General features: G+C 39.7%; 1 protein-coding gene across 7 annotated transcripts; it reads left to right on the top strand.

Moving 5' to 3' along the window:
* The first annotated feature begins 4,128 nt into the window (after positions 1–4,128).
* Positions 4,129–25,249, top strand: homer1 (homer scaffold protein 1). 7 transcript variants are annotated; one of them, XM_074618585.1, is made up of 10 exons: positions 4,149–5,095; positions 16,314–16,470; positions 18,051–18,182; positions 18,270–18,362; positions 19,881–19,934; positions 20,742–20,893; positions 22,146–22,305; positions 22,390–22,500; positions 22,599–22,679; positions 23,573–25,249. In XM_074618585.1, the coding sequence occupies exons 1-10, from the start codon at positions 5,091–5,093 to the stop codon at positions 23,759–23,761; spliced, it is 1,134 nt and encodes a 377-aa protein (XP_074474686.1). In that variant the 5' UTR covers positions 4,149–5,090; the 3' UTR covers positions 23,762–25,249. The 7 variants fall into 7 exon arrangements, with proteins under 7 accessions (XP_074474689.1, XP_074474686.1, XP_074474684.1 ...); XM_074618583.1 differs by having other exon boundaries at positions 22,119–22,305; XM_074618581.1 differs by having other exon boundaries at positions 22,116–22,305.
* Positions 25,250–25,567: the final 318 nt, after the last annotated feature.

The raw sequence follows: 25,567 nt of genomic DNA, 5'->3' as shown, positions 1-25,567 counted from the left end.
ATCTCAAAACATCTCAAAACATCTCAAACATCTCAAACATCTCAAAACGTCTCAAAACGTCTCAAACATCTCAAACATCTCAAAACGTCTCAAACATCTCAAACATCTCAAAACATCTCAAACATCTCAAACATCTCAAAACATCTCAAACAGATGTGTCTAAGTAGCAAACACATCATTATCCAAGGAGATATATTCAAATTGTCTCTGCTATTGCAAAGATATTCAATTTACAATAATGCACCACTTTGGTTCAGACTGAAATATCTCAACAAATATTGGACGGATCGCTATGAAATGTTGTGCAGACATTCATGTTCCCCAGAGGATGAATCCTAATGACTTTAATGATCTGACATTCCCCTCTAGCGCCACCTTGAGGTCCAAATGTTGTCGTTTTTCAGTGAAATATCTTCACAACTATTAGATGGATTGTCATGACATTTAGACTCAGACATTCGTGTTCTCCTCAAGATGAATTATAATCATATTGATCCCTTCCATTTTCATCATCAGGTCAAAATTATAATTTGTCAAATACTTTGCAAATTCCAAAAACCTGCAAAACCTGCAGACACTCCCATCAGCCTCAGCTGTGCTTGGTGTGTTTAGTGCTAAGGAGCAAATGTTAGCATGCTAACACGCTAAAGTAAGACGGTGAACATGGTAAACATTATACCTGCACAACAATAGCATGTTAGCATCGTCATCAAAGAACGTATATTGCTAAGAAGTGACAGTCAATCAATTGCAACGTCAGAAACCAGCAGCAGAGCTACGCTCCCGCCATTTTGGACTAAAAGCAACGCCACTAAAACGTCCGTCTACAGAGTGTCGTACAAAAGTAAAACTAAATTATTTCTATTCTATTGTTATAGTCTACCGAAATGGCCGGTGTTGAACAATAAAATATTATAAATATAATAAGCGTTTTCAGTCCAAAATGGCGGCTGTTGTCAAAAAAACACCGGAGTTTCATCTGTTTGCTTCTCTTCTCTTTGGTGTCATCATGTCGGCACGCTGACGTTAGCATTTAGCTCAAAGCACCGCTAGCATGGCTCTAGAGTCTGGTTGCTTGATAAAAGGACTGGAGTAATTCGTCGATTGTCAGAATACTTGCCATTCGATCGACTAGTCGACTAATCCTTTAAGCTCCAGGACTGTAGGCATGGCAACATTTTAACAGCCACCTCTCCCACCTGAAGATGTTTTAGATTTTTGGGTGAATCATCACTTTAAAGTTTGCTTTCAAGTATTTCTTCTACATATCCATCGTGAAATTTACGCCAAGTTGCACTTTAAATCTTCCATTCTTTGTCTGCACTCTGTAATCTGTGCTAACGGAAGGATATTTATAATACCGGCCGCTCGCCTTCCTGCTCATTAGTCTAGTATTCGTACATGTACCAATCACCAGCTGAGTTCAGCAGAGTTTTCACATGAAGCCGACCTTTTCCTGTCATTTCCTGAGAAATAAATTACTTAACAAACCGTAACAATGAGATCCACTATCCTGTATATACAGACGCATGTTTATACAGTTGTTTTTGAAGAGGAAAGTGTAACTCGTCTCCAGCTTTTCTTGTGTTTCCGGGAGACTTACCTCAGTTTTACTCAGGATGTACTCTTCACTTGCATGACGAGGCTGACAAACAAAATATGAGATTGTATGAAATTAGACACTAACTGGCCCCTGTTTTTAAATAGATGTGCTGTAAATTGATATATTGCAATAAAAAGATGACAAAAATGGGCCAGTAATGTTGATGTAATGTTCTGATAACTGCTTGCATATTCATAATTTGACAATTGTGGATTGACGATCACTGAACTCCAGCAATCAAATCTGTATCATGTTAGGTCTCTTTCATTTCCAGTTTATGGTCATTAAGTTTCAAAATGCATTTTACCTGCTAGGATGTCTTTGAATGTGTCTTTTTCTACCTACGTTACGTTGCTGCAAATCGGTTTTCCACCTTTTGAATGATCTCTTTGGTCTGTCTTTGTCTCATGTTTAAGCCAGTTAAGCCTTTGTATGTATGTGATGTGTAGGAGTGTAAATAGAGGGGATTTGGCCTTTAAGTCTTAATCTGTGTGCAGGGCAGAGTCTGGCTGTGGGTCTGGGATCCTTCTTGACTTCCTGGACACTTTTCTTTATTTTATAAAGCTTCCTGCAACATGCCTTGTTTTGCTCTCTGCTCACTTCTCCTTTTTTTTTTTTTTAAATGTCACACTGGCTTTCTTTGAACCAGTGCATGTGTATTCCTGAGTACAATCATGTACAAAACATGAGCTTATTCCTTAAAAAAGAATCAAACTGAGTGGCACTTACAGTATTTTGCTGTTATTTTTGACTTGCTTAAAAAAAAAAAAACATGTTAAATGTGAGAAAGGCGTTAGATTGCAATGCAATGTGAACTGTGTGATGTGCTGTAGATGGGCTGTGGCTTTAAGCTTCATAATCAACATGGTTTGTGGTAGAAACACTGACAATTAAATGAATTCATAAGCTCTCAACAATAACATCTTAATTAAATTATTGAAAAGAAATAGTAAAGGATGTTTGTATATTTTGTACGATGTACAGATGGTCGGCTATTTGCTCTCAATTGGTGTGATTTTAAGATGCACTCTGGTTTGACCTTCAGTCGCATGTTGAGTAGTTTGAGTTTTGTATATTTATTGTATTAACACTAAATAAAATTCTTCTTCTGTATGTGTTTCATGGTTTCTCTTATATATACATTTGTACTATATGTGATATAAACATCCAGACCTTTCTAGGGCCACCTGTTTCCAGTACAGTGAAGGATTATGTAGAATAAAGTGTTCAAAGACTTGCAGTTGCCATTTTTGGCCTCAAGGTGGTGCTAGGAAAAGGTAAAGTATTTTTATCTATACATATATATATTTTTTTTTTTTATTGTACACATGTTCATATACAGAGGTATAAACAGATACATAGACAATTAAATTAATAATAAGACAAAACAAAAATGAATTGCATTTCATAAAGCCAGACTGTTTGTGTTATATGCTTCATATTGTATTGATTTGAAGGTCTTAATGGCTTTTGTTTTTAACATTGGGTAAGATGGTGCTATATTGTTTGAATTAATTAATAAAGTGCAGGAAAGTTGGATTGGTTTCTGACCATTTTTTCTAAAAAAATATATATATTTTTTGATATACAGCAAAACTAAAATATAGCATTACATCAAACATATTTATTTCAACATGAATTTTAGGTTTCTTTTATAGAAAGTTGGCTGCATCAATCCAGAACATTTGTGATTTGTGATTTTGGGCTATAGAAATAAAATTTGACTTGACTTGACTCGACTGGAGCCAACTCAGGGAACCTGCGATTTGAAGAGTTTTGAGGACAACAGCGCCCAGAGATGACAGCTGCGCGCAGCCCACTCCACACTGCAGAAGAGTTAGTTTAGCTCTGAAAATATCTAGTGAATGTACAGTGGAAGTTTGTGCAGAAATAACTGCTGCAGCTCCTCCAGACCAACAGAGGTTTCCCGTGTCTTGTGAAGTGACGGGGCTCCGCAGAGAGAAACGTTATCGTCTCCAACCAAAACTCCGGTGTCTCCCCTGTTCCCCCCGACCACGGTCGGGAGGCTGAAGCAGGAAAAGCCAACTCTAGGATCAGCATTGATTCATGGAGAGACCTTCGTCTGGTCAGCTAACATTACTGCCAAGCAGCTGAAATATAGAGTGATATTGTGGTTTTAGCTGACGTGTGTCGCCTCACTGTTTTGAGCGATGCTGGTTCATGTCTATGTAGAGCGAGCACAAGCGCGAGCCCGAGCAAAAGGACGCTGACTTTCGTTGACTTAACGGCTACAGGTGTCGCTGTTAACAAGCATTTCTGAAAGGTACAAATAGTCCCTTTAAACATGCTCAAAATTTCAAATAACTTTAACCTAAAGGTTAAAAACAGTGCTGCTTTATGATACCTAAAAAAATACTACAATACATTTTAGAATATAAAAATGTAAAATTACCTTTTTGTCGAGGGAACCCATGAGGGAACCAATGAGGGAACCAATGAGGGAACCAGTACTCACTTCCGGGTTGGCCTCCAAAATACGTCACATGTCACCGGATGTTTTCTTTATAGGCGACGTGATGACGTCACCGGTTTAATGCTCCCCACAGAGCAGCAGCAACAGAGAGAGGAGGATGGAGAGCCGAGCTAAATGAATGAGATGCGGGCTGATAGAGACCAAGACAGGTGGATGATGAGAGGATAAACCAAGCCGATGGATCACCAAGACCACAATCTAAATCCCGGTTTTAACGCTTGGCTAAATTACGTGAAGAATTACGCGAACAACAAGATATAAAATTAAATCTGCTGTTTTATGAGTGAAGGCTGGTACTGTCGCTCCTACACATTGACGTTGGTGCAGCTGATCGCTCTTGGAAGATGATACAACCTGGACTATACACCAAATATTTTCTCCAAAAACACCAGACATGAAGCCCTCTGTTGAAGGAAAACATCCAGCATCGCAAAGCAGCGTTAAAAGTCTGATTTGACAGTTAAAAACTACACAATACCAGACTCCATTGACGGAATTTGATTTTAATGGCACAGCGGACTAAAAGAAGGAGCCAGCGACTAAAAGTTGGATTTATGAACAGTCAATGTATTGATTATTTATTCGGCTGAGGTTAAATATCGCTGCATGTTACCAGCTTGTCAGATTTCAGTGTTTTTGCACCACCAGCTGCAGCTAACGGATGGATAAAACTAGCTTATTTTAGCACTATTTTACAGCTTTAGCTACAGCTAGCTGCTAGGTAGCATCAGCTGCTGCTTCTCTGCTCATCATGCATGCACAGACACGTTTGCATGGATGAAATCACCAAACAAGAATGCACCTAAGGGCATAATAACAACAACAACAGCACCAGAACAGAGCCCATGCCTGGACTGAAGACACAACCAGCAGATCAGCTTTAGTTGGACAGAGACAGAGGATCAAGCTGTAGCCTCCAGCCTGCTCAACAACACACCACCGACTGAGAGGATCATTTACGACTCAACTAAAGCCTCCAAACATCCAGCAAAAATGGGGTATGTGAAGCTACAGATCTCACTCACACATGTCAGGGTGTTAATGCACTTTGTTGTTTGTACATTTGAGCAGATTTCTGCAGACACTTGTAGCCCATAGCCACCCTAACTGTGGCTAACTGTGTAGAAGAAGTACTCCTGTCATCTCCTGTCAAATACTAAAGAAAATGCATGAATTGCCCCAAAGATACAACAAATAAACCACATACTCCTGATAGAAGTCCCTCATTATATACACTCACATTCTAGATTAGTGAAGCCAAAAGATTAGGCTGTAATGAAGCAAGCTACTGTAGAGGTTTTATTTAAATTAAAAAATAAATAAATAAATTACTCGATAAATAAATTATTAAATGTAGCAAAAATAATATAAAAATGTATTTTGATTTAAAAAAATACAAAAAAAATTATCTTCGTAGTAATTCCTTTATTTATTTACTGTTCTGTTTAATTTTCCCTTTTATGTATGGATTTTTTTTTTCAATTGTATTTTTTTTTTTTTGCGTTTATTTTTTATTTTTGCATTTATTGTAGCATTTTCTATTTATTTTTCACTTATTATTTATTTGATTTTATATTTATTTATTCACGATTTCCCTTTGCATTTCACGACTTATTTATTTACTATTCTGTTTATTTTTCCCTTTTATTTATTTATTATTTATTTTCACTTATTATTTATTTATTTATTTTATTTTATATTTATTTATTCACGATTTTCCCTTTGCATTTCACAACTTATTTATTTCCCGAAACACACCACCAAGAGGATCATTTACGACTCAACTAAAGCCTCCAAACATCCAGCAAAAATGGGGTATATGAAGCTACAGATCTCACTCACACATGTCAGGTTTGTTGTTTGTACATTTCAGCAGATTTTCTGCAGAGCTGAAACACTTGTAGCTTATAGCCACCTTGTGTAGAAGTACTCCTGTCAAATACTAAAGAAAATGCATTAACTGCCCCAGAGATACAGCAAATAAACCTCCTGATAGAAGTCCATCATTACTGTACATCCACTCACAGCCTCCATATACACTGACATTTTAGATTAGTGAAGCCAAAAGATTAAAGCTGTAATGAAGCAGGCTACTGTAGAGGACAGAAGCCGCCAAAATTAAAAAATAAATGAATAAATAAATAAATGACAAGATAAATTAATTATTAAATGTAGCAAAAATAATATTAAAAATAAATGTAGCCATTAATTCATTGATAAAATGTGATATAAATTGATATTTATTTTTTTTTATTTTCGTAGTAAATCCTTTATTTATTTACTATTCTGTTTAATTTTCCCTTTTATTTATTTATGGATTTATTAATTTATTTATTTTTTCAATTGTATATATTTATTTTTGCATTTCTTTTTTATTTATTCATTTATTTATTTTCACTTATTATTTATTTTATTTTATATTTATTTATTCATTTATTCACGATTTTCCCTTTGCATTTCACAACTTATTTATTTCCCCAAACATACTACATAAATGAATAAAAGGGAAAATTAAACAAAGAGTAGTAATAAGAGTCCAATTTTTTAAATGTATAGCTAGCAATAGCATATAGTCATGCACCCTGACTCCATAATGACACACATAATAGTGGCAACCCCCTCATTTGCATGAGGCAGCAATGCATAAAGAAATATAAAAAGAAATGTGTAAAAAAAGAATACAGAAACAAATTAGTTTTGGGAAATAAATAAGTTGTCAAATGCAAAGGGGAAATTTTGCATAAATATAAATAAATAAAAAATAAGTGCATAAATAAATAAATAATAAATGAAAGAAATAAATGAAATAAAAAATAAATTCCAAAACAAACAGAATTAAGCAGAATAGTAAATAAATAAGGGAATGAATACAAAGATAAATAAATAAATAAAGAAGCAAATTGAAACAGAAATATCAATTTATGTCACATTTTGTCAATTCATTAATGGCTATATTTATTTTAACATTATTTTTACTACATTTAATGACATTTATTTATTTATTGAGTCATTTATTTTTTATTTTGGCAGGTTCCGTCTTCCATAGGCTGCTGGTGAAAGTATCACAGCTCAGACAGTAGCTTATTTTGTTGATTGAAAGGATGTAAGACATTGCTGTTTTTCTGTCTGTTCCATAAGAGTATAATAATTTATTTTGTGCAGCCAAAGAGAAACCAAACCAACTTACATCCCCCACCACCACCACCACCAGACAATACTGATCTTGGCTGGTGTAATGCATGTAGCTGGACCTACAGATGTATGGTGATTCTCCTGATCAAGAGCGACCTAGTTCTTAAAGCAGATGATGTAGCATGTGATTGGTGTGTTGTCATATTGTGGTGGTGGGATGGGGGGTTGGGGTGCAAAGCACATCCTCTGTAATTCTCAAGGCCAATGCCTATAATCCAGTCCAACGATCAATTCCTCAGACAGAAAGAGAGCATGTCCTATGCGTGCACTTACATACCCCCATAATTAGCAAGTCAGACCTCCAACAAGTACTGGAGCTTCTGTTCTTCTATAATAGATGACTGTAAACAAGCCGTCCGCCTCAAACTTGGCACTCCTGAATAAAACAGAGTCCAGGGAATATTTCTACTTAACCGGTGAGGCCAGTAGTTCAACTTGCCGCCAGCATGTTTTCACTGGAAATAGACACATATTTTGGAAGCAGAGGGATTCAGGTGTGAGCACATTATACGGGTGAATAGTGAGATAACACATCCATTTATAAAAGTCTTATTTTGACACCTGTTATGCCAAGACCATATAAGGCAATATATCATTATTTTTTACTTTTATTGGCTGACAGGACGAATATAGCTCTGGATAATTTACTAGAAACTAAGAATGTTTTCGTTCGCTTACAATGAGCCCTTCATATCTACATAGGGAGCGGATCCTCTTCATGGATTCCTCCATGCTGCTCCTTCATGTTTCTACAGTAGTCCAGAACGGACAAACCAAACTCTGGCTCTAGAGAGAGACTGTCACGTTTCTACGTCACCTGAAGGCCAACGTAGTTCTCCGACACGCTTGTGAAATTGCGGTAACGTGAGCCTCAGAGTGTAAAACCGTTGTACCGCGACAAATGGTGACACAGACGTGCCATGGGAATTTGGAAATACAGCAGTATCTTAAAGGTCCCATATTATAAACAAGTCAGATTTTCATGTTTTTTTTATTATAAAGCAGGCTTAAGTGCTATATAGATACTGTGAAAGTATCGAAACACTCAATCCACAGGGAAATACACACAGCCCGTATTCAGAAACTCTGCATTTGAAACAAGCTGTCAGGATATCTGTCCATTTGTGATGTCACAAATATACAATATTTGGACCCTTTACACAGATTTAAACGTAAACAATCTAAATGTGTCCCAGTTTATTCCTGGTTGCAGCGTATATGAATGTCATCAGCTGACAGGAAGTACACATGGACCCAAGCTGTTACCTAGCAACGCAAATCTGTTGCAATTTCATCGCAATTCCGTCGAAACGCGCTAAAACGGAGCGTTTCAGACAGAGGGTAAATACAGGTATATTCAGGCAGACAGCACGAGGAAAATTAAGTTTTTTTTTTTAACATTACAGCATGTAAACATGTTCTAGTATAAACACAAAATAGAAGTATGATCCTGAAAAAGAGCACAATATGGGACCTTTAAAGATGATATGTATCAATGATATTGGATCGCTGATCATTGAATCGATGTGTCGATTAGGGCTGACCTGAATGCTTCGAAGCTTCGACCGTTGCCATGGTAATCAACCTCTAAATCAGTTTTTTTTTGGTTTTTTTTTTTTGGTTTTTTCATACATAAGTATGTAATAATAATGTTTAATTTGCAAAATAGCTCATGAAATAAGGAATAATCCCACAATATTATTCATTATTCTCATTCAACAATAATTATGTTTTTGTTACTGTTTCTTCTTGTTCACTTTTTTTTTTGGTCGTATTATATCTTCCACGGATGTCAAGGAGAAGTTATTTAAAAAGGCAACAGATATATCGATATGTTTTTTTGACTTATTACATCCAGACAAGGGTTCAGCCGTCACTGCACCTCTGTATCTTGAGAAATTGTAAAAAAAAAAAAAAGCTTGAAAGTGGCAACCAAAACCTTCCTTACTCTCCACATGAACACACCCATTCTTCTTCTATGACTCTGAGCCGTGCACCACCGGTGAAAGCCATATGTGTGTTTTGTTAAAGTGATGGAGGTTGAGCCTTGCCAAGCCCCCGCTGCCTCCCTCTGCAAGTGGATGAAACCCGACAGCGACGCTGCCATCTGATTGGGCGAGGGAGCATGTGGTGGGAAGCAGAGAGATGGACAGAGAGAGAGAGATGGAGAGATGGAGAGAGATAGTTGGAGGATGTTTGCAGCTCATGACCAGCCCTGAGTCACATGGCCGTTGCCATGACGACGCAGCAGCTAAGTTAGTAATGCAGGGTTATTTTTTCCCTGCAAGCACAGACTGCAGCCGTCCGTGCTCTGACACCGTGTTTGATGAGTGAGGATTTTTTACTGTTTTATACCATGAGTTAATACGGCCTTTAATTCTTCTTTTAAGAGTGTGAAGAAGAGTTCTTTATAGGAAGGCTTTGAATTGAGACCGTTAATTTATAGTCGACTGACAGAGAAGTAAATTAATTATTAATCTATATATCTTCAGATTTTGGACTCTTGATCAGACAAAAAAAACAATTTGAATATGTCAGTTTTATGACAAATGGTGACAGACATCTTTAGCTTTTATTATGACATTTAATAGACCAAACAGTGAATCGGTTAATTGAAAAAATAAACGGATTATTCAATAATGGCACAAGATTATTTTGTGTCTCCATGTGAGACACATCAAAGACAAATTAATAATAATAATATTTTTTTATTTATATAGCACCTTTCAAAACACAGGAAGTGCTTTACAATAAAGGATAATTAAATATACTAAAAGCCAATAACTAAACACATAAAAACCCAGAGAGTTAAACAACTAAAATGTCATAAAATATAAATAAAATCACAGAAAAGCAATTGTGATTTAAAAGGTGTTAAATGTTTTCAAATTCCCACGTTAATATTAAAATTAGCACTGAAACATCCTCTCAAATGTGAAGATTTAACTGCTTTCTCAGTTTTATGTCATTGTAAATTAAATATATTTGGGTTGTTTGCACAAAACAAGATATTATAAATCAGAAAATAATCATCAGATTAACTGGCAAAGGAAATAATGGTTAGTTGCAGCCTGAGGATTCAGAGACGGAGGGTCATAACCATCATAAATTGGGATAATTTGAGTAATCCTTTGAATCCATGTTGAGGATAAATGTGGCATCAACGAGGCTCGATGTCCTGAGTGACTGATTTGCAACAGACCAGATAAGGAACGTTTTGTACGTAGTTACAGATAATCTGAACACATTAACTTTCAGCCACAGACACGTCTTTGTTTCCCAGCATGCAAACACTGTGTGTGTCTTCTGTAAGTGGAGAACTGCTGATCTGATAACATCTGCGGTCAGATTCCTCTGTCAAAGCTCTTGTCATTGAGACTTGAATGCCTCCGTGCGTTTCATTGTGAGAAGGGATTATGGGCTAACAATCGCCCCACACACTCTCTCTCACACACACACACACACACACACACACACACACACCACGGGGGCACATTTTGATCTAGGCCACGCCGTCACACTAATGAATGAAATATAAAATGAGCCGCTATAAAACGTGGTCAGGACGCCCGCTGCAACCCCTTTTAAAAACAACGAGACTTTGACACTGTGGTTGAGCAACAGTCACATTAAAGCAGTGACATCATCTAGTCAAGCCTCTGAATACCAGACAGTTTCTCTGAAGCAGTATGTGGAGAAAATTTCTGTAAAGAAGGACTTGAAAATCAAGAGAAAGTCGGTTTAATAAACACTTGCAAGTGGGCAAACAACCATCAACATAAATGTTCAGGGCTGAGAGCCCTGAGTCTCTCCGTTTCGCGACATTCATACCCTTGCGTGCATGCTCACAGTCGTATATCTCACATTGTCTGTCTGGCTGACACTTCTGTCCTTTTTAGGGTTACTTGTCCTCAAATTGGCGCTACAAGTTCGTTGACTAAGTATGCAACACCGAAACACAAATACGCCCTAAGGGCAATGAGTGTCACCTGTCATGACCTTAGGAATGTGCAGCATGTTTGTATTTTTCCAGCACACAGTATTTAGTGTTTACTAAAACCAGGAAACAACACAAAGTATTTACAAATTAGATTTCAAGTTCATTTTCAGTTGGCTGAATTCACTTTCTGCTCCCTCCCTTTCAAACTCGAACACAGTCGACCTATTGATCGTCTATGTTCTTTGTAATTGGAAGAGAAAAAATCACAAAGATCACATGCAAAATTGAAGTTGTATTAAGCCACCAATCTAAGTCATTAGCTGATAAAACTGTCTTCTACAGACATGGGAAATATAATTCACTCGCCAAATCATCTGCTGGGCATCTAAACACCAACAGAAGTTTGTAAAACAAATCATAAAGTACCAAAATCAGATATTATGTAGATATTTACATCCTCTGGAGAAGCAGTTTGTTTCCTGAAAGACAGGCAGACATATTTAATTGATTTCCAATTAAAAATGCTGTTTACTGACGTCTTTAAATGTGACAAATATAAAACAAAATGCTCAATGATTTCAACTAAACTACATCGGCTGCTTCATCACCTATTGATAAGATAAGATAGAACTTAATTGATCCAGAGGGAAGTTGTTGTGCAGCGCTACGAAGTGAGGAAGAGTCCAAATTAAAAGAAGATATAAACAATAAAAAGCTTATCAATAAGGTGCAACAACCAAATGTACACAATGCCAGAAAAGTAAAAAGGTTACCGGTAAGTGTCATAAATATATAAATATACACAATGTCAAACATAAGATTGACATTGTGTTTAGATATTTTTGATAAGTTTTCAAGATGAAAACTCCAAAAGTTGTCATAAGTGACACGTGTAGAAGTTGTGAACCAGTTGCTGGATAATTAATTAATAATTTTTAGTCAATGCCGTTCGCTAAACCCCTCCCCTGATCAGTGATTGCCCAATCACAGCTTAGACGCCGAATTCACACCAGAGCAGCAGCGAAGCGCGGCGAGCTGCCGTGCACGTCTATGAAAAGCAGCGGTGGCTGTTCAATTCTGCGGCGAAGTGCGGCCAAACTAAAAGTTGGGAAAAGTGTAACCAGAGAGTATCAGCCAATCAGTGAACAGATCCTGTGACTCCTTTGACGTGTTGACCTGTGTTACAAAGAATTTCTTCCCGCCTGAAACACATGAACACGTCTCCTGGCTGCAGAAAAATGGAATTATTGTGTCACTTCTCCGCTGCTTGGTGTGAATTCTGCGTTAACGGTGTTCACGGGGTAAAAGAGATACCTGTCATCTAAAGAGTTTGGAGAGCGTTTATTTATCTTTTCCAAAACCAAAAAGAGCAAAGTGTAAAGATCAAACATTGAGTTTATCTGCTGTAACAGAAGCGTGTCGGCTAACCAGCCTACAGCCTGCAGTAGTAACCTACTGTGCAGCATTAGGATCACATCATTAGTTAACTACCTTTAGTGGAGTTATATCTGTTAGCACATCCACTGGTGCTATCAGAGTTCAGGCTCCCGTAAGCAGCTCTGTCTCTCTTTATTGGATTTGGTTACGTTTTTATTCCAGTAACCTCGGCCAACCTGGTTATCCAAGATAAGGGACAGTAGGTTAGTCCTCAACCTTAAAGCCTTTGTAACCCATGTCACTGGGCCTTAGATGTGTACCACCCAGTGTCTACCGTAGTGTGCTAGAGCTGAGTCCGGTTACACCTTTCTTCTCTTGTAAAGTGAAAACATGCTGTTTATAAATCCAACAATCAGGGCTGTTAGAATGAAATAGAGTCTAATCTGACTCCTTATCATGCTTTACTACTACGACACCAGGACTAACTCGCTCTGAACTGCAATGCAAGAGCACTGCTGCTTCTTTATTTCCACAATGACAGTTGTCACTATAGCTGGCAAAACCAGCAGTTCACCAACTAGAAATGAGAAGCCTGATTTTATCTACGTCTGTGTGAAATCAGAAACCCATTGTTTCAAAAAAAAGACTTTGAATTTCGATGGTAAATCTGCCCCTGTTATTGTAAATGTGCAGATACTGTGCAGTAACATGTCAGTTAAGGTCCCAAACTGTCCTGTGTTAAACCGTGCTGGTTCTCCATGCAGTAATAGCTCATCCTGAACATGTCGTGGACGTGTCCTGAACGTGTCCTGAACGTGTCCTGAACATGTCGTGGACGTGTCCTGAACGTGTCCTGAACATATCTTGGAAGTGTCCTGAACGTGTCCTGAACGTGTCCTGAACGTGTCCTGATAGATGATAGGGAAGAGATGCTGTAAGCAAATCATGTCAGAGGAAGTAAAATGTCTTCATGATGATCACACGGAAACCTCCACAGCAAAGACAAATAGAGTTAGTGAAACACACCCAACAGGAACTCTGATGCATTAAATCTAAAACTTTATTTCAAGAGCGTTGTTTGTGTCTGGTTGTCTAGAGTGACAGACGTTTGTGAAAGAGGAACTCAATTATCCAGCAGATTTTGTTTTGCATTCCGATAACCTGTTTCAGATAAGAGTATCAGCAACGGCAGCCAAAACATTTAAGACGTCACTCTCGGCATGACTTGTTTTTAGCCAGGCTAGCAGCTAGAGAACGGCAACATCAGATTCAATTTGAATTGTAATAACTTTTCGTTGAGACCATCAGGTCATCACATCAAAATGAAATGTTCAAATACCATCAGCCTCATCTGCACTCTCTCTTTTATATGAGAACATTGCAGCATAGTCTGTGTATATTCTTATATTTAAGGTGGTAACACATGTAATTCTCTATTTTCATTGTAATATTAGACAGTTATTCCTAAACTTTTATATACGACATTTACATTTTTAGTCCTTCCTTTGAGCTGGAGGAGATCATCAGTCCCACGTTTTGATATTTTGAAGGTCATATTGGGACATTCACAGACAGAGTCTGGACATCTCCCGGCATAAATGTGCTCTTAGTTATTCGTGGATTTGTTGTGGAGCGTTGAGACCAGTCACAACCAGACCGTTCCAGCTTGTTCTGCTTTTAATCCAAGACCCTGGGAGCTTTTCATCCATAGCAACGTCTGGACGCCGTCCAGAGCCTGCTGATCTCTGTATGTTGGCACAGGTGCTTCCAGGTCACCTTTGGCTTCACTCCACTGTCTCTACGTCAGCGTTCAACCTGCTGGTCACTCACACATACGAGGCCTCACATATAACATGCTGCCGCTTCTTCTTCTCGCCAAATCATTGGAGCGTGTCACGTTTGAGCAGGTAAACACCAGCACTAGAAATATATATGGAAGCGTTCCAACTCTCTCCACAATATCGATCTGAAGCTCCCACATGATCTCAAATCAATCCACCAAATCTCCGTTTTGTCATGCAAGTTGCTCCGGAGCTGCAGCAGCGTTGAAAAGAGGCGTTCAGAGCCTTCGCTGCACCTTCGCCGCAGACATTCAGGGTCTTTAGGGCCGTCCTGTTTTTGATTCAGACTTTCTGACGCTCACAAAATACACGAGTGTTTGATGCAGCAGAGTAAATATCACTTAGGTCGCCTAAATCTGAGCAGTATGATTGTTTGGATGACATTATTTCTGTCATAAAATGTGGTTTTATTTTAAACATCAATCCTTTTTAATGACTTCATTACGCGCTTGCTGCAAAGCTTCATTAACTCCAAGTACTGGAGTGATCTACATTATGAAGCGCATTTTAATATTTGCAGATTTATTTGATTTTGAACCAGGCTATCTTTATTTTATTTCTCCTACCAAGTCAGATACAAAGCGAATAGAGTTTGTTTACTGTCTGATATCCTCGTGTTCCACTTCACACGTTTCACCACATGTGAAGAGGGAAAGCCGTTTGTACATAACCTCACTAGTTCTCAGTGTGGAGGCCTTAATGGGTGTCGTCCAGCGCAGCAACACAGCAGGCTGGTGAATTATGGATGTGATGGGATCAGGGAAGCTGTTTCTCTCACCTTCCTCAGGATTCATCACGTTCCTCAACACTTCCACTTCCTTTCCTCTGGCAGGGCGGCGTTAGATCGTTCATGTGGAGCCTTATTCAGCCACGTTAGAGATGCTGCTCTAGGAATGACACTGTGGTTCCAACAACTATTGGATGGATTGTAATGAAACTGTGTACAGACATTACTGTTCCCGTCAGGATGAAGCCAGCCCAGTAGCACAGCAGATTGTTATGTACTATTTTTAGAATAACCCGGAAGTTAGGCCGTGTCGTCGCTGCCAAGACGGCGACGGCCGGAGCCGCCCACTTTGAGCTTCACAACAGCTCTTCAGAAGCCTCTGGGTGACGTCATGGAGACTAATCCATATTTTATACATGCTGGTTCGTACATCCCCTCAGGATGAATTCTAGTTTAGCGCCATCATCAGGTCAACATTTGTAATGTGTCCAATAACAAATGTTAAACTATGGCTACGTTCCAAATTGCATACTTCTTTTTTACTTTTAGTACATACTGCAGCTGCCCTCACAAAGCACGTACTGTTGCTTGCAGTATGCATACAATTGGGACAGACTACTTCATCATAACATTGTGTCTTGAACTTTGACCCTCTTGCTCGTACAGCCGCTGTGCAGAGGATTGTGGGTCAGAATAGCCAGAAAAGCATGCTGGCTTGAATACTGCAAAATCATTTTTCTGGCGTACTAAATAGTGAGGAGGTACGGGTAGTGGAACGCACAGTAAGATGGCAAACATGGTCAACTTTATACCTGCTAAATATCAGCATCTATCAGCTCAAGGCGCTGCTGTATAGCCTCACAGAGCTGGCTGTAGAGGCTACTGGTATGAATCTACGTCTACTTGAACACAACGGTTTGCTGGATTGTCGATGTGGCGTTAGTGTTGACTAAAGTGTTTGTTGTTTTTTTCTATTTTGGTGCAACCAAAGCTGTTTTTTTTCCTCCTCAGTGGCCAATATTCAGTTACACATCGCAAAATGTAATGCTCAGAGTTGAGGTCTTTTTAAGCAGATCCTGACTCTCCCATCTCCATCTTCTTCTTCCCTCCTCTGTTTCCTCCTCCTCCTCTCTGCACAGCGAGCAGCCCATCTTCAGTACGCGGGCCCACGTCTTCCAGATCGACCCGAGCACCAAGAAGAACTGGGTTCCCACCAGCAAACACTCCGTCACGGTCTCCTACTTCTTCGACAACACCAGGAATGTATATCGGATCATCAGCCTGGATGGAACGAAGGTGTGTTTGGTGTATTTATGTGTGTGTGTTGTGTGAGAGCTCTCAGTCCAGCTTAACTTCCGTCCGTCGCCATCACTACATTTGATTTTGTCAACACATCCCACCTCCTGGTCTGACTGGTTCGCCTCGGCCTGGCCTCTCTCTCTCTCTCTCTCTCCGTGCTGAGGCAGGGAAGGAGGCGGTCGGGTCTGTCATATCTATGTGGCAGTGATTATTTTAGTCTGGAGAGAGGTGCAGGGGTGGAGTTAGCATAGTTATGTAACAGCCTCTCTGGGTGACTACTGCTGTTGTTGAACCAGCAAGTTTTTTTTGCTGTGTTCTGCTGGAAATAGCCGAGATCGGGTGGGTTGGAGCTGGAGCTGGAGCGCGAGCACGTTATTATCCAGACAAACAATAAGTCTTCTCAGCAGAGAAACAGAAAACACACAGAGACAGATGCCACAAAATGAAAACTATTTCTGCTTGTGTTTCTTTCCAAATTCCAGAAGGGAGAAAACTTTTTTTCGAAATGTGTTTTGAGTTTTTGAAATGAAAATGCCAGATGAGTTAAGCCCAAACAATATATCTGCAAAGTCATTCAGTCATTGGTTGCACACGTCTATCAGTTGTGTTCAGTTCAACCAAAGAAGAAGAATGAATGTTGTTTTTGTTTTACCACAATATATAAGAGAGAGAGAAGTCTAAATAATAATAATAATAATACTTTATGTAGCATAAATATGTTATTATTTGTGGAGGTTTACGTCTGGGTTTGGCTTCCAGAGTTGACTGCTGTATAATATTACATTTACAAGCTGACTTCCAGTCATAAAGGTCACTTTTTTGATCTATACAACTGCAGCTGCATCTGTTTTTTTACCCAGTTTGGTATTTGCAAATCTCTATTTTCACTGCTGACTCTTTACAGTCTTTGGAGACACTTTCTGTCGACCTGCTGAGAGTGTAAACAACAACCAGTCGCCAAAATAACTAAGAATTTGTGAGGACATTTTGTGCAAAATTGCAATTTCCTGTAAGCTTTTGAAGACATACTGTGTCAAGCTGACCTATAAAAAACTGTGTCAGTGTTTTATGCCACACCCAACAGACATTTTCACCGGGTTTAAGAGTCGCTCTTTAAAAAAGATGTTTGACAAAACAATCTCAACTCAGCGTCCTCTTACTAGCTCGTTCTGGAGCTTTTGACCGTGTTTTCAGCTGCTGTTTCCTCAACAGTGATCCGTCAAGCTCAACTTTTAAGTTGACATGAATGAGAAGCTCGAACAGTTTCAGGGATAATCTGCTGATGAGAACAGTCAAAAGCGAATAGCTTGAGTTGAGATCTCTTTTGTCAAGAACAAACTGTGAATATTAAAAGCATCTTAACGGTAAATGTTTCTCCTAACCATCTGTGCTCGCCTCTCTTCCAGCGAATCCTCCCACACTGATCAATAACATGACAGTCAGTTGGACTCATTCAATACAAACCCACGTCTGACCACAACACACAGATATCAAGACATCCAGCTGCTCTTGTCAAACCCTCCGTTCCAGATGTTTCCTGAATCAATGAGGCTTTGAATTTGTTTTGTCCTCCGCAGGCCATCATCAACAGCACCATCACCCCCAACATGACCTTCACCAAGACGTCGCAGAAGTTCGGTCAGTGGGCCGACAGCCGGGCGAACACCGTCTACGGCCTCGGCTTCTCGTCGGAGAGCAACCTGGCCAAGGTGAGACCACTCGGACCCACAGAAGAGTCTTTTCTCTTTAAAAACAACATGATGAGCTGTATTATAAATCACTCCTGTTGTTTCTAGTTTGCAGAGAAGTTTGCTGAGTTCAAGGAGGCGGCGCGGTTAGCGAAGGAGAAGTCTCAGGAGAAGATGGAGCTCACCAGCACTCCCTCTCAGGTAACAAACACCAGCACAACCACCACTGCTTCCTTTTGATTACTCTGAAGAAGTGAACTACAAGGTTCAGCTTTAATATCATTATACAATACAGGATCACACAATGAAACGCAGCTGTAGCTCCCTCCACGCTACACACACAGAAAACATACAAACAGATATTTAAATTAGAATATAAACAATAAAACAGAAGGAACGTGCATAAAAGTAGCACTAAAGGAAGGATTATAAAGAAAAACTATTATATTTACAAGACCTATATATACCTAGATAACTTCTGTTATGATTTGACGCTATATAAAATGTAATTTAATTTAAAGGGACTATTTGTAACTTTCAGAAATGCTTGTTAACAGCGACACCTGTGGCCGTTAAGTCAATGAAAGTCAGCGTCGGGCTCGCGCTTGCTCGCTCTAAATAAACATGAACGAGCATCGCTCAAAACAGTGAGGCGACACACGTCAGCTAAAACCACAATATCACTCTATATTTCAGCTGCTTGGCAGTAATGTTAGCTGACCAGACGAAGGTCTCTCCATGAACATGATTTAGATCTGATCCTAGTGTTGGCTTTTCCTGCCTCAGCGCAGGCTGATGCAGCGAAGCCACGCAGCATGTCTCCCTGCTCCCTCCGCCCGCAGCCGGAGAGAGCAGGGAGACACCGGCACGCGGTCGGTAACGAGAAGACAACGTGTCTCTCTGCAGAGCTCCGTCACTTCACAAGACACGGGAAACCTCTGTTGGTCTGGAGGAGCTGCAGCATTTCTGCACAAACGTCCACTTATCACTAGATATTCTCAGAGCTAAACTAACTCTTCTGCAGTGTGGAGTGAGCGCGCGTTCACGTCTAGAGGTGGAGCGAGCTGAGCGAGAATGCGCGCTGTCTGAGTGAAGGCGAGCAGGCAGAGGAGGAGGGTACAGCGGCTACACGCGAACACGCATATGCGAGCGCGCATGTGTCCCGACCCGCTACATTTATACGCTTAGAAAGTTACAAACAGTCCCTTTAACATTAACAAGTTGCGTTAGCATGTATGAGTTTCCATCTGTTTTGTTGCTGTGTTAAAAGCATCGAAGCGTCGTTATTCTGGATGTCACATTAGTAATGTTAACATGTGTGAACTTCCTGCTGTTTGCCATCAAAATACACCAGATATTACGTATACAGATGTAGAGCCAGATGTCTCATAAAGCAGCATAAAGCCCAACAGATGTTCCTGTGCAAAACTATCCACCACTTTATTCAAATCCAGGGATCTGACCAGAATGCCGGATGCCAACAGCGGTTTCCTTCTCCTCTCAGTCGTTCTGGTTTAATATGTTTTACAGTGGAGTACGTTTTCTATTCAGAATCAGTGTTAGTTCATTGATTGTAGCTTTGGTAACGAGCCCCAGTGAAAAGAGTTAGAAGTTGATGTAATGGTGTACTGAGATGTTTCATGTTTCACACAGCATCATGCTCACATTCCAGCCACTAAGCTAACGCCTCCTCTGCTCTCCCTGATGAATCCTCCTCAGGGCGGCGCTGTAAAGAGGAATGTGTTGTCAGGAAACAAACCCGGTAAAAAGAAGGTAAAAAATAAATGGACTGAATCATTTTCACGACTCCGATGGCCCTTTTTTCCCAGTTTTACCTCCCAGTTAATGATGCAAACTCCCCTCAGGTTTCTCCTCTGCAAGAAAAACAAATGTTCTTTTCTAAACAGTGTGAGCATAATGGTGGATTTCAGCCAAAGTCTGATCACTTATTGTCATCTTTAACAACCTCGTCTATCACCCTGATGTCAGACTAACACCCAGAGGAACCCCCGTCTCTGTGAAGTTATCCCACATAACCCTCCGCCTCTCCTCTCATGCTCTCAGAAAGTCACAGTCAGCTGTAATGAGGGATGTTTCAGCAGCTGACAATCACAAATAACTACGATTATACGTAGATAAAAGAAAAAGGAGATACAAGGTCTTCAGAAAAATCTGAAAAAGAGTCTGAAATGTGTGAAAGATGCACTGTAACGTTAAACCAGCAGCTTTCAGCATCCCGAACTACATGTCAGCAGGAAGTACTGAATGTTTTTGAGAGCACAGAATCATTATTCATTGTTCATTTATTGTGTCTCATAATCCAAATTCAAAGGGTGGATTCAGCCTTTTGGGAAATGCACGTGTTCGCCTTCTTGCCGTCTTTATGCCAAATATGAAGCAGAGCCAGGCTAGCTGTTTCCCTCTGTTTCCAGTCATTATGCTAAGCTAAGCTAACTCATATTTATCACACAGACATGAAAGCAAATAAACTTTTTTTCCCTGAATGTTGAGCTGTTGCTTCGACTAAAACTCTTTTCAAATGATATATTATTTTTCTGTTTCCCCGATGTGTGGAAGCAGGAGTTGGTCCCGGGTGATCTGCTGTCACCTATGACCTCAGAGAGCATCAACGGAACAGACGACGAGAGAGTCACGCCAGACACGCCACTCACGCCTCAGCACAACGAACCCAGAGCAGAGCCTTCCCAGAATGCACTGGTCTACTCACACAGGTAAACCAAAGAACGTACTGTGTATTGATAAGAAGTGAAAGTCAATTGTTCCATTGCAACGTCAGCGTCGAGCAGCAGAGCTACGCTTCCGCCATTTTGGACTGAAAGCGACTACCAGACGCCAGTAAAACGTCGGCCTACAAAGAGACGTACAAAATGTTTTCTATTCTGTTGTCATAACTTTAATGTCTCTACTGAAACTATTTAATTACTTATTTATTTATTAAACTAAAAAGAGGAGCATAAATGAAAGTTAGAAAAATCCAGCACACAGATTTTGAGATCAATCTCAAACTCTTTCATGTCAAGGACCTTCAAAATCGATGTCCAATAGACCACAGACCGTGGATGTAGAAGAGGGTCCAACAGACCACAGACCATGGATGTAGAAGAAGTTGTGTCCTGTGCTTTTGATCCTGCGTGTTAGTAAATATCCTACAACTCCATTAAACTCTGTTGATGTCGTGCTACTAGCACTACTAGCTACTGTCCGATAGCCGGTTGTTTGGGAACAGAGACGTTAATACATCCACCACGGTACAGGCTTACAGCATACAGCGCATGGGTGTATTATAAGATAATAAAAGTGATGAATTACAGCCAATATATCCATTATTACAGCCACATACAGCTAGGAGGAAGCTGGCACAACCGGATATGTCATATGAGCGTGCAGGGCGGTGCAGTCCCGTGGGTCTGATGACCGTTCAGGAAAATAACTCTGGATTCAGCTGTTACATAATGATTTAAATTTAAGCTTTCACACTGAGAAGTTGATTTACACACGTTTCTTTTTACATCCATGGCCACAGACTATTTGTTATTTAACAATGGGGGGACTTTTGTCCCCCCATTGTTAAATAACGTCCTCCTGATCCTGAATCCCGTTCAGGAGAGTACATTAGGTATGTGAGGGTTTCTTGTCCGTTAGTGACTCTCTGGAGTGCTGATTCAAAATGAAGTCGGTACAGTGCAGCTCAGAGCGCCGCAGCTCATGTCGATTCATTCATTCATTATTAATGTTTCTCCCCCGGGCCTCTGGACAGCATTAAAGCATTACATTAAAACACTACGCATGCTTCCTATTAATTATAAACCACTGAATGAGTGCAGATAGTTTTGTCCGTGGTGCTTTAGGGGATATTGATGCAGCAGAATTTCTTTTTTTTTAAAACCACGTAGAGATGAAAGTTTTCTAAAAATGCTTTTCACATTGTTCTAGTAGGCTAACAGTCTCCCCCTCACCTCCCAGTTCATCCAACATCAACAAGCACTGGGAGGCGGAGCTGGCGGCTCTAAAGGGGAACAACGCCAAGCTGACGGCGGCGCTGCTGGAGTCCACGGCCAATGTCAAACAGTGGAAACAGCAGCTGGCGGCCTATCAGGAGGAAGCCGAGAGGCTACACAAACGGGTACATGAATAAATAACATGATCTGATTTATTAAAAAGCACATTTTGACCACGTTGTGATGAAGATGTTTCTGTTGTGTTCCAGGTGACGGAGCTGGAGTGTGTGAGCGGCCAAACAACAGTCATCAAATCCCAAAAGACAGAACTCAACCAAACGATAGAGGAGCTGGAGTACGCTCTGAAGGCCAAGGAGGAGGTACGAGGAGGCTGTTACAGTACAGGACGCTCAACGTGTTTTCATACCTACACATCTTATTACATCTTTAATGTTTACTCTCTTTTAATAACTTCCAGGAGTTGGAGAGACTTAAAGAAGAGGTGGAGAGTGCCAACGAGTTTCAGTCTCTAAAAGACTCCCTCACACAGAAACTACAGGTGAGTAAAGCAGGTCAGCATGTTGCTGCTAATGCTACATTCACATCGTATTCTACAGACGGTAAATATGAGCAGCTGAAACTCAGACTCCATATGGTGAAGTTCTAACACCTAAAATATCTCCCAGCCCAGAAGTCTCTACAAATTGGTGCCAAATTGGCTGCAAAGCCACCATCTCCTGTAGTTCAGTATAAATAAAATCCAATCATAAAATGTCTACAGTCAATACAGTTATTTAATAAGTCGTGTACATGATATGCTTGGTGTTCAAGTCGTGAGAACAGCGCTGCTAAGCAACGGCAATATTAGCCTTACTGTCGACGTAACATAATGCAGGAAATGTGAAGGCACAATGACAGAGGAAAAAGATGAGGGAATATCAACATTTTCCTCAGATATATTATAAGATTACAAAGACAAACAATATACGACTAAAGTTACAATATATTAACTTATTATGCACCAAAAAAATGTGTCGACAAACACGTCGCAACTCTTAAACTGGGAGCTTTCAGAAGACTTTCAGAAGACTATTTGACTCTAAATGGGACCATAATTTACTAAATGAACATCATGCTGTATTGAAGAAGACTTGAAACTAGCGATTGAGACCATAAACTCATGTTTACAATGTTTACTGAGGTAATGAATCAAGTGAGAAGTAGACTCATTTTCTCATAGACTTCTATACAATCAGACTTCTTTTTGCAACCAGGAGTCGCCCCCTGCTGGCTGTTAGAAAGAATGCAGGTTTAAGGCTCTTCAGCTTCACTTTTCAGACCCGAAGTTGCACAATAGTCCATATTTTATACAGTATATGGTGAAAACATATGAGAACAACTGTTTAAAACTAGTTTGATGAATCAAATACCAAACCTTTTGTTTGTTTTCAGGACACGGAGTCGAGGAACCAGACGCTGGAGGCCCATCTGAGCGGTCTGGAGCAGCGTCTGGAGAGCAACCAGCAGGAGCGGGAAGCCTTCCGCACGAGCCTCCGCTCGCTGCTGGAGCTGCTTGACGGGAAGATCTTCGAGCTGACGGAGCTGCGGGACATGCTGGGGAGGCTCATCGAGAGCAGCTAGAGAGCGACGGATACACACCGTCACCACCAACAGCGCCCGGAGAAGAAACCACCTGCATGTTGGCACTCACGTCGTCACTGACACTTGAATTTTTTTTTTCCACATTTCTACGTGTAAAAGTTTACACACGACTTTATGCATTAATGATACACAACTTTTTTTTTGCTACGGTACACGTTTACAAACGAGCCAAGTGAAAGAGGCTTTGCTTGGACCATGCCTTCCCTCCGCTCCACTCTGGAATATTATCTTAACTACATGAACAACTCTGATTTCCTTTTTTTATTTGTTTCTTGAATATCATGCAGTTTTTGCGTGGAATTTTTGTTCCTTCAATCATACAGACTTTAATTAATTAATGAATTAAAGACAAGTTGCGCTTTCTCTTTTGGTGCATTCTGCAGCCGCCTGGAGCCGGTGATTATTCGTGTTTTTGCTCCATCTTCTTGTTTTCATCGTCAGCCAAATGAACACTTGGGAGTCGGACGAGAAGGACTTTTCCTACTCTGATTAGTTTTTGTTATTTGAACTCTGGAGGGCGCTTGGAATGTCACGAGGAGACAAATGTTCCTCCTGTGATTGAAATCTACGAGGGACTGCCAAAAAAAGAAACAAGCGTCCGGTGAACTTTGTCTTATATTCTTCTACAATATATGAGCAATACAAAAAAAGGGAGCATCAGAGGGTAAATAAACACTTTCCACTCTCACGTTCAGGTACTTTTACTCCTCTCTCGGATACGTTTAGACCACAAGCGAGATTTTATTCACTTTCTTTCTATACACTTTTTTTAAAGAATATAAACAAATTCATAGTGCACTTGTAAAAATGGAGTTTGTGTGTGTATGAGTGAATCTTTGTTTCTCCTCTTGTTTCTGTTGCGACTTGAAGTGCAATGAATCCTCTTTTTGTTCTTGTTAATTTATTGTTCCTGAAGATGAAAGTTGTACAAAAGCAAAAGATCTTTTATTTACATCTCGTTTTCACTTAATCTTCTTTTTTTATTGTCTGGTACGTGGGGTCGTCGAGGTAGCTTTGTTCTTTTTGGAAAAAAACTGGCAATATTTTTGAACTATTTATGAAAATGAGAATATAAAGAAGGCGATCGCAGGTTGGATTTGCAGAGAATCTTTTTTCTTTTGCCAAATAACGTTTTCCTGTACAGATTTGAATCGTTGCCTTTGGTAACTAAACTAGCGGTACTTTATTTTTTTGTGGGATTTACTATTGCCAAAAATTCAGCGAGGCTAAGAAGAATAGTATATACACCTGAAGAACACTATTTAAGGGCTTGTTGTTGGTTCGGGTACATTTGGGAGACTTGAATGACTTTAGCGGTGACTTTTTGTGTGTGATCACGTTGACGAATATTACAGCTTGAAAGGGAAAAAAAAACATTTGAATAATACTTTTAAATGTTGATTATACCACATGCTTAAAAACACAAATTGTAATTTTGAGTTTATAGTAAAAGAAAACCAAATGCAACTCATGCTGTCGTGTCGTTCTTTCACAATCTGGTTTCATCACTTTCATCATGTTACACTTCGGCTTCCAAGTATTCATAATAATAATAATATTAACTAATATCCCCTTTTTAAATTGTGTGTGGTTTTCTGATCTCTTGTGCTACATGTTGGGTCTCTGTAAATTATAGAGTATACGCTCTAGACCTGCTCTATATGGAAAGTGTCTTGAGATAACTTCTGTTATGATTTGACGTTATATACATACATTGAATTGAAAACTGAAATTGAATTACTTTCATTGTAGTTCTGATACTTTTTTTTATTCTTAAAAAACACG

This window comes from Sebastes fasciatus, chromosome 19, assembly GCF_043250625.1.
Source record: "Sebastes fasciatus isolate fSebFas1 chromosome 19, fSebFas1.pri, whole genome shotgun sequence".
In the NCBI taxonomy this organism is placed as follows: domain Eukaryota; kingdom Metazoa; phylum Chordata; class Actinopteri; order Perciformes; family Sebastidae; genus Sebastes; species Sebastes fasciatus.
The sequence above is the reverse complement of the archived record's forward strand: the minus strand, read 5'-3'. Positions and strand labels throughout refer to the sequence as shown.

Excerpts from the sequence above, each read along its gene's own strand:
- homer1 (XM_074618581.1), top strand. Across the intron at positions 20,894-22,115 it reads GCACTGGTCTACTCACACAG|TAGGCTAACAGTCTCCCCCT; the intron begins GTAAACCAAAGA and ends ACATTGTTCTAG. Across the intron at positions 22,306-22,389 it reads CCGAGAGGCTACACAAACGG|GTGACGGAGCTGGAGTGTGT; the intron begins GTACATGAATAA and ends GTTGTGTTCCAG.